At 40.8% G+C, this 9681-nt stretch overlaps 2 protein-coding genes across 2 annotated transcripts in view; one reads left to right on the top strand and one right to left on the bottom strand.

Annotated features, from left to right (window-relative positions):
- Positions 1-2179: 2179 nt before the first annotated feature.
- On the top strand, positions 2180-8435 carry LOC106939386 (ssu-2 homolog). The gene is made up of 12 exons (XM_015021765.1): positions 2180-2300; positions 2985-3077; positions 4255-4345; positions 4417-4546; positions 5209-5269; positions 5419-5543; positions 5842-5904; positions 6164-6243; positions 6688-6780; positions 6869-6974; positions 7111-7218; positions 7486-8435. Exons 1-12 carry the CDS (start codon positions 2192-2194, stop codon positions 7618-7620), a joined length of 1194 nt encoding a protein of 397 aa, XP_014877251.1. The 5' UTR covers positions 2180-2191; the 3' UTR covers positions 7621-8435.
- Positions 8436-8500: 65 nt separating this feature from the next.
- LOC106939389 (zinc-binding protein A33-like) overlaps positions 8501-9681 on the bottom strand; it is a 5305-nt gene continuing 4124 nt past the window's right edge. The window contains exon 2 of the mRNA XM_015021770.1: positions 8501-9681. This exon is cut by the window's right edge and continues 16 nt beyond it. Within this exon, the coding sequence (XP_014877256.1) occupies positions 8839-9681 (843 nt within the window). The 3' untranslated portion in view covers positions 8501-8838.

Here is a 9681-nt window from a genome sequence, read left to right as displayed (position 1 = left end):
GAATAAAACAAAACCAAGATTCTGAGTTACAGAACCAGTTCAGGTTTTAAGTTAAAGACCCAGTAGAATAGGAGCCCAGGTTCTGTTTTCAGCATCCAATCTGAGTCAGATTACTGAATGTAAACTGCAAAGATGTGTAATTAATTCCGTTAAGTGCTGTTTGTTTCTACCGATTGTGTTGTTCCCCTCGGAGGTGGACCAGGACCCCTTCAGTTTTGTGAAATTAGATCAAAGTATTTCAGAGAAATCTGTGAAATATTTTTAATAGATATAAAATCTGGAGTTCAGTTTTCATCCCAGCAGGATAATCTTTGTGTGTTTTTGTTTTATTACCATACCATACGCTGTTAATTATTTACAGCGCTGAGCCTCTGGTCAGCTGAGGAGTTTGACTGGACCAATTTACTCCAGGCCTTATCTTTACTGTCAGCTGCCAATAAAAACTTTAAATGTTTCACTTTACACCTTAGTGAGTTTGCTTTTTTTGTCAGACCAACACAAAGCAGTTCCTAACTCTAAACTTGAAGGAAAATTATCCTTTTTAAAAAAAAAAAAAATTTAGTAGAAATGAAAATCTGAAACGTGTGGCATGCATCTTCTAAGTCAACTTCCCGCAGATTGGAACGTCTACAGACTGAACATTTTCTCCATTCTTCTTCATAAAGCCCCTAAACTCTGTCTGGATGTTCAGGCTGGCTCTCCTGCTGGAAGCTGAACCCAGTCTCAGCCTCTAACTGGTTTTCCTCCTGCTCCGTCCATCCTGCCACGGCATGATGCTGCCACCACCATGCTTTACCATGAGGGTAGTGTGTTCAGGGAGATGTGAAGGGTTAGTTTCCCTCCACACACATAACACTTTGTAAGTTTTGTTTTGGTTCATCCATCATCATCCAAAGTGCTTTTCAAAGTGGGGGTTGCAGCCCCTGGGAGGCCGCCAGGGGATTCGTGGGGGCCACAGAAAGTTTGAGAAAAGATGAGAAAAACATGCAAAAATAAATAAATAATGTCATAATAACTTTTGTTTGTTTTTCAATCGTTTTTAAAAAATTTATTATAAGTTAGAGTAATTGCTTTAAATGTGCTTTCTGATGCTCATTTCTGATTGACTGCCAGTCAAATTCATCAAGCTACATTGCTTGTCAAGCTAACTTAGCAAGCAAGAAATGGAAACGTTTCTGACAAGAAAGAAAAGGAACTGTAACTGTGGGAATAAAATAAATTTGATGTGATTAATATAAAGTATTACATATTTTCTTATAGTCAAAGCAGGAAATCATGATGAAAATGTATATTATTATCTGATAAAAAAAAAAGTCGTAATAAATCATCTGATAATCAGAGTTTCCCCCAATCTATTATAAGCCTGGCGGGCCACCAGGCTCTACTTGCCGAAAAGTTGATGTTTATTTACATATATTGCAGCATTATTTATGAATCTGCATGCAGGCTCTGGGGCTCAGGGTTGAGCTCCTGTAATCAGTGGTGTTTGTTCTCACGCTCCCTCGCTGATTGTTTGGAGGTTTTCTGCTAATGACTCCATCTCTCCCTGCTTCCTGCTCTCCGTCCATCTGGGCCCAGATTGCCGAGGGAAACACCTTCTCGCTGATATTTTTACCCTCAGCCAGAGGTATTGTTTACAGTCTCCGACTCCGCTTGTATTTTTATCTGCCAATGGAGCCGGAGCAACGCGATCAGCTGGAGAATGCGCGTATTCTCCGGTGTGGGTGTGACGTAATGATCCTGTTATGTAGAACCAGATTAAATAAACCTAACCCAGACGGTTTAGACATGGAGTTTCAGACTCCAGTGTGTGAAAGTCCTGATCCAGTCAGATTTTCTTTTGTTGCTGATTAAATTTCAGTTCCAGCTTGGAAATGCTTTATTACTTTCATAAATAACTGAAGGAATTTATTATATGTGGAGAGAAAAACTAAGTTGGGCATCTAGTTCCCCATTTCTAGGTGTGGCTCCTTGGTAATCAACCCAAAACATTCAAAGGTAAAGAAATATCTGCAGAGATCAGATCATTTCTCTCTTTTAAAGACCTGGAGACGAAGACGGGAGTCATTTCAACACCAAAGAGTTTCATCCATCCATCCGGCAGCAGATTGAGTCTTTATGTCACAGATCTTGTTGATAACTTCCGGTCCTTTTTAACAAAGTTACCTTATTAAAACTTGAATTTCTCTCCATGACTCTTCCTGTTTCAGGCTCATTTGATCCCAGCATACCTGATGAGGGCCCATCGCCTTCTGGATGGCTGGGGGACATGGATGGAAACCAGGACCAAGAAGGAGGAGGTGAGCCTGAGTGCTAGCTTTGTGGCACCATGTTGTGAGTGGCAAACTAATCTTGGCATTAGAAGAAATGAGCTGTAAGCTGGTTCTGGTCCAAATGAACCAGGTCCATTATGTTTATTTAGCAGTGATGCTAGCACCCAGAAAGTGGTGCTGCTGCTGCTGGAGGGAGAGAGAGAGAAAGTACAGGTAATTTTAAGAAGTTTATCACCTCAAAGGCTTGTGTGAAACCTTTGTTTTATTTGTGAAAGTTCAATAAGAAGCCATATTTGTACATTCACAAATGACACTAAATATTCTGCTTCTAGTGTTACATAATCTAATCCATGTTGGAAAATCTACGTATTGAAGTTTTTACACTAGAGCAAATTAAAATGTTGAAGGTTGTAATAATTAGGTGAACTCACCTTTTAACCAACTTCAGCTCTGTAATATTCATTATGTTTATGCTTGGTATTGTGATGGATTACAATAATCTCTCTCTAAAAATAACACGTCAATGCATCTGATGTATGTACCTTACAGATATTGTATGCCAACCATTTTTGAAAAAAGTACAAACTGGGGATGACCAGCCTAGCCATTTAGCCAATGAAAAGCTAACAGAGCAGAGAAGAGTCTATTCATGAGCTTCAGAAGAGGAAAACCACCATGAAGTAAAACCATTTTCACCTTATTGTGTTTCAGACTCATTTGATCCAAACATACCTGAAGAGGGACCATCAGCGCCCCCTCCTGGATGGCTGGAGGACATAGATGGATACCAGGGGCATAAAGAAGGTGAGAGAAAGAGAGAGGGAGAAGAGAGCTGTTATGTTCCTGCTGAATATGTGCAATGTGCATGTGCAATGTGCAACTGAAGAGTCTCATGGTGCAACAACATTACACATGTTCACATATCTGCCCCTCACAATATGGAGGAAGCTGACATACGACCAAAGTTATTAAAGTTAACAAAAACTAACGAAATAATGAAAACTGAAATTGAGAAAACATTTTCCTTAACTGAAATAAGTAAAAGCAGTAATTAGTTGGGAAATTTTTTAACTAACTGGAATTATATTATGCGCTTATAAAACTAGGTAAAACATACTGAAATTATACATATAACATTCTTTGTTTTTGTCTTTATGAATCTATTTATTGACCTTTCAAACTGATGTTAAATAGATTTTTTTGCCCCCAAAAGTTTTTTATGTCAGTTTTTGGCAAATTACGGCATTCCATCATGGCAGCGTTTACTAAGTCTGCAAAATGGCAACAGCAAAAGTTGGGAGAAAACGCCAGAGTCCGTTGGTGAAAATGGTATCTTCTGTTGAGTATTTATCACCCAATTGATTCATACATAATCACAATAATTTACTTTAATCTTTCTGAAAAATTAACCAAAGTATGAAAAAACTAAAAACAACTCTACTTTTAGTATCTGATAAAACAATTGCACAGTTTTAGTTACTGAACATTGAAAACATAGTTATTTACAAAATAAGCAAACCAAACCTTGTGCCTCTATGAAGAGGGCTGCTAATAACAAGCTACATTTTATCAACTCTGCTGCAACTTTTCATCCTCTTTTGTTGGATGAACAAAAGAGGTTTATTAACTTCTGGTTAACAAACCAGAAGTTGTATTTTCAAAATAAAAGCATCAGACATAAAATCAGAAGTTAATCATAGATAGAACATATAAAACAAAGTAAAGGTGATGATCCATAAAAAGGGATACAGACAAATAAAGAGCTTAACTTTGGGTTATTTACAACTATAACTAATAAAAACTAAACATTATTTAACTAATAATAACGAATAAAAAACAGAAAACACTATAAAAATTAACTGAAATAAACTGAATTAGATAAACAAAACCTAAATTACAGTGAAAAGCCCATTACGACCCTGCATAAGGCCTGACTTCCTGTCTGTCTGAGTGTGAACGTGGGTCCACTTCCTGTCTCCAGGTCCAGAGGACGACGAGCCGCTGTACCCTCCGCCCCCCGCCTACAACCCCCGGCCTGAGGTCAACAGGAGCACCTCGGTCCCCACCATCCGGTAAGATCGGGCCGGTCTGGGCCTGACAGCAGCTCCAGACAGGGTTAACCCGTCCTTCGGTTTGTCCCCAGAGTCCCGTCCATATCGGAGGACATGGCACGAGACGCTTTGCTCAGGTTTGTTGAGTCCAAATGGAAGTACAGCTCCAAACCGGCCAGGAACCTCACTTTCAAGGACCTGAAGACCGTCACCGTCTACCGGGTCAGAATCCAACCTCTGTCTGCCACAGCAGCCTTTGGACAGATGACCTGGCTGCTTGATGCTAAGAAAACATGTAGTAAAATTCATTTAAAGCTTTTCTAAAAATATTTTTCTACAAATTATTTTTTATATTTACCATATTGTGACTGCATGGTGTGAGACACATAATCTGGGAAAAGTTGAACTCCTCTGCCTTCACCCAGTCCAAATTTGAAACTACCAATCAGAGCCAGGAGGCGGATCTTAGCACTGTCAATCATAATCTGTTAGCTACTGCTAATAGATCCTATTGCAAATGCTAAAGCTAGTTACCTTAGCCAATGATGACAGTATTTCGTTTTCAAACTAAATACTTAACTCCAAATTATGTATATATTTTCCTAACTAAATACTTAATTTCTGAACTAAATATTTAATTTTCAAACTAAATATTTATATTTCAAGCTAGATATTTAGCTCTAGAGAGCGCTAAATATTTAGCTTGCTCAGTAAATATGGAGGTCCTAGCTAAATATTTAGTTAAAATGCAAATTAGTTTGCAATTAGTTAGAATTTTGATATTCCACTTCCGCTTATCGGTAAGCCAATTTGCATTTCGCTAAATATTTAGCTTGAATCTAAATGTTATCGTCTTCATCCATTTTCTCATCTTCCTCCCTCAGTATCGACTAGAGACGTACACTGAGACCAGAACCAGCGCCTGGCAGTTGGAGCCCTACAACGGTAAACCTTCTCTACTAACCAGAACCAGTTCAGGTCTGTGTTACAGCAGCTCTGAAGACGCCTCTGACTGACTCTGGTAATCTCATGAAGAGGATTAGCAGCGTTATGAAGCACCATTCTTTCCGTGTCTGTGTGTGGTTCTGGACCAGGCCAGGCGGTGGACGGGCCCCAGTACGGGGCGAGCCCCCCACCGTGGGACATCCCGGTGTCACCGCCGCAGATGTACTGCAACAAGGTGGAGAAGATCCGAGTGCCACACTCGTCCTTCGTGAAGGTCCAACTAGGGTTATAATAGTTTTGGGTGTTTCATTATTGTTTAGTTATATTTTGTTTTGCCTAATTCAGTTAGTTTTAATAATTTTTTTTATTAGCTAAATATTGTTTAGTTTTTATAGTAGTAGTTTAAGTTTTTTACACTTTGGTTAAATTTTTGAGGTGCAGAATTTAAAGAGGTTAAAATATTGTGATTATAACTAAGTAATAAAAAATACTATTTTCCAAAGAGGGTTATGGTGTCTTGTGACTCCGCCCCCTACCTGGCCCAGCAGTCGCTCTCTCTGTTTGTTTTTCAGGTGTGCCATAAATGCCACGGCTGTGGGAGGACACGCTGCGGCGGCTGCTTCGGCCGAGGAATGGTGAGCTGGAACCTTCAACTCATAGTTTCTTATTTAACTAAACACCACAATTGCGAAATTTTGTTTTTCAACATTTGTGGAACATCGACAAAGTCCCATTTGTATTGTCATATGTACAAATAACACATAACACATGGTTATGTGTTAACCATATGTTAACCATATGTTAACATATGGTTGGTTGGTTCCGATATATTGTGCGTCTTCTGCTGAAAATGGATCAGCTTTAACAAACTCCATCTCTCTCCTTGTTTCTCAGAAACGCTGCAACTTCTGCCACGGTAACGGGCGGGCCAGAAAAAAACGCTGCACTTCCTGTCACGGCCGAGGCCGCCGCAGGTGAAAACGCTTCTTTATGCTTTAACGTCCTGCTGAGGGGTTTAGCTCAAACTGCAGAGTTTAGATTACACATCACCATGACAACAGAGCAAGTTAGACCTCATCACCATGACAACAGAGCAGGCCGGATCTTATCACCATGACAACAGAGCAGGCCAGACATCATCACCATGACAACAGAGCAAGTTAGACCTTATCACCATGACAACAGAGCAGGCCGGACCTCTGGTATCTTCTGCTGCAGCAGAACTAGAACCAGCAGCTGAAGGAGGCTTAACAAGCTGTTCTGTTCTGGTTGTAGTTCTGGTTCTGTTCTGGCTGTCGTTCCTGTTGTTGTTCTTGTTTTTGTTCTGGTTCTGTTCTGATTCTGTCCTGGTTCTGGTTCTGGTCCTCCTATCTTCCACCCGCTTCGTTCTCCAGGTGACTCCATGTTTGTTTCTCCAGGTGTGTCAGTTGCCGTGGAGACGGCTACAAGACCTGCTCTGTTTGCCACGGCGCCCAGAAGCTGCTGCACTTCATCCAGCTCACAGTCACATGGTGGGCTAGCTGAACACTCGCTCTCCTCTGACCCAGTTCCGACCCGTTTGGACCTCACCGTGTCCACCTGTTGTTGCCGTGTTTCCAGGAAAAACAATGTGAGCTGCTTCATCCCAGACCGCCAGCCGAACTTCCCAGACAGGAAGTTTGAGAAGGTGTCAGGCGACCCGTTCTTCATCGACGAGAACGTTCTGGTGAGACCAGCCGGTTCCGCCAGGTCCAAACTCTGTCAGTCGAACGCTAACATTAAAGGGTTTTAGAATATCAAAGAGCTCAAGAACATGAAAGTGGTAAAACGTGTAACGTGTTACCATGGTGACCTCTCTCCAGGTGTATCCAATCCACGGCTTCCCTGACCAGGAGATCTGCGACGTTTCAGCCAAGCTGATCAACGATCACCTGTATCGCTTCACTTCCACCAGCCGCATCCTCCAGCAGGTACACACCTACCTTCTGACACTTTCAGGACTGCTGGGGCTCAGAAAGTTCATAAAAAGTAAGTGCACCCTTTTGAGCAGAAGATGAGCTCAGTGCATCGACTATTAACCCATTTATCACTTTTAAATGATTTAAATCAACAAACAACTCTCAGCCACTGCGGGAAACCCTGAAGCTACCTCTCTAAAGTCATTGGTGATGTCTTATCACTATGGTATTGCATTACCAGACATTGCATGACCTCCTGACCTCTGTGTCCCTCCGTAGCGTCAGACCATCGAGCTGGTGCCCCTCACTCACGCCTTTTACTCGTACGCCGGGAAGGACTACAGCTTCTACGTGTACGGGACGGAGAAAAAGGTCTTCACTTCCAAGTATCCCACCTCCTGCAGCATTTTATGAGCTCAGCATGCAGGAAAACACACACAGATATACCCAGATCACTGCTGACCTCTGACCCCACATTGTACATACATATTTTTATCTGTGATTAAAAGAGTTATGAACTGCTTTAAACATGCTGCATCATGTTGGACCTTCAAGGTCAAATTAGAAAATGAAAAACTTTCATCTGTTCTTTTAGACACCTCCAGGTGTTTAGTAGAAAATTTTGTGCTGAAATTATTTTTAGAAGACAATCTAATAGTTTGGTTGGTTGCAACGAGTTGAATATTTCCACTAAAATATTCATATAAATCTGAGGAGAGCCAGAGGAAGCAGGTTCTTCAGACTGCAGAGGGTCAGTTTGGGTCAGATGGAGTAAAAAAGCTCTAATGGGTCATTAAAAACCAAACCTGAACAGAACCGAGGCACTTGGGGATCCAGCATACCTCCCCCTACTGGAAACCTGAGGTATTACCAGCAAATTAAACTAGATCCGTTTATCACATTAAGGCTCAGAGTAAAAAAAAAAGTTTATTCTTCAATATTTGTAACATTTATTATTTATATCAGTTTGAAATGAACAAAGGAAATATTTTCATGTTTTAAACTTGTTGCTGTTTCATTGAACAGCTGATAGAGAAAAAATAAGCTTTAGTGGAACCGGCTCAGCGCCTCTGACTGTACATAAAATGTTTGTTAAAAACATGAAGAAACTTCTCCTGGTTTATGAGAACAAAACAGTTTTTATGTGTATTTTATTGATCGTTGAAGATTTCACCACTGTACTGTTATATATGTGACTGTGAGACAAATAAAACTATATTTTATACATCAATAAAGAGAATTTGTTACTTTATTTTAACTTCTAGAAACATTTTGGTAGAAAAAAAACAAATTCTGATATTTAAGTGAGGTAAAGTTTATTTTAAATAAAATGTCTCTCATAATGCAGTGTTTATGACTTCCCACCAAGATAAACATTCAACCAAACATTTATATATTATATGAATGTCTTTGGAACAAGAAGTTTACATACAGAATGATTACTGAACTATTGTCCTTTATGTTGTTGAGGAGTCATATTCCAGATTTAATATAAAAATCACAAACATTCATCATTCAGGTCTGGATTCTGTAGAACTCGACTCATCATGAGAGAAAAGGAGACGCATATTTCCAGAAATAATTTCTCACAACTTGAATAATTTGGACTTTTTGTTCTTCATGCTGAGAACATCAAAGCTGCTGTTTGATCACCGAGATCTTCATCGGTAAGAGTTTTACTTCAGCAGTGCTGAAATATGGAAACATCTTGTCAGTGAAGGTGTGTGTGAAGGTGTGTATGTGTGTGTTAGTATCCAGATCAGAGAACGACAGCTTTCCTCCATCCCAGTCCAGATTCACTCTGATCCTCTGGATCTTCTTCATGACTGAGAGAAACGTGGGAGGAGCTGGTGGAGAATATGCTTCGTATTCACCATCAATGAACAACATAACCAACAATCCAGACTCTAAGTGTCCCTTCCTCTGGACAGACTCTGCTATCACACCAAGCATCCATCCTTCACCATCTCCAACATCAACATCCCAGCTGTGGCTCCCTGAGTTAAAACGCTCAGAGCTCAGAACAGACCACTCAACATCAAATCTCTCTGGATTATCAGGAAGCTGCTGTTCTTCTCCTGGAGTCACACCAGTCAGATCGTCAGTCAGGTGGAGTCCTGGATTAGCCGTGTTTGGGTCCAGAACCAGAGGAGTGTAGGTCACCATGTCCTTCATGTTGCTCCAGATGTTGAAGGCCAGGTTGCCCAGATGTTTGGCCTGGTCTATCAGAGCTCCTGAGGGCAGCTGTGGATCCTCCAGCAGGGGGCAGCGCTGGACTCTTTCCACTGCAGCCTTGTAGTTGTGCAGGAATGAGACGTCTGCAGCTCTCAGCTCCTCCTCTGTGGCTCTGACTGTGTCTGAAAGAGCTGCTGCTGTCTGATCAAACTTCTTTTTAACTTTCTTCCTGAGCTCCAGCTTCTTCTTTAAAAACTCCAGAGATGTTTTCAGATTCTCTCTGTGATCCTGAGCAGCTTC

Source organism: Poecilia latipinna, unplaced genomic scaffold (genome assembly GCF_001443285.1).
Source record: "Poecilia latipinna isolate Pla-1442-1.1 unplaced genomic scaffold, P_latipinna-1.0 Scaffold2853, whole genome shotgun sequence".
Taxonomy (NCBI): Eukaryota; Metazoa; Chordata; class Actinopteri; order Cyprinodontiformes; family Poeciliidae; genus Poecilia; species Poecilia latipinna.
The sequence above is the reverse complement of the archived record's forward strand: the minus strand, read 5'-3'. Positions and strand labels throughout refer to the sequence as shown.

Coding starts and splice junctions, on each gene's coding strand:
- LOC106939386 (XM_015021765.1), top strand. CDS start 2,192: ATGACTCTTCCTGTTTCAGGCTCATTTGATCCCAGCATACCTGATGAG. Junction 4,346..4,416: donor ACCTCGGTCCCCACCATCCG/GTAAGATCGGGC, acceptor GTTTGTCCCCAG/AGTCCCGTCCATATCGGAGG. Junction 5,905..6,163: donor GCTGCTTCGGCCGAGGAATG/GTGAGCTGGAAC, acceptor CTTGTTTCTCAG/AAACGCTGCAACTTCTGCCA.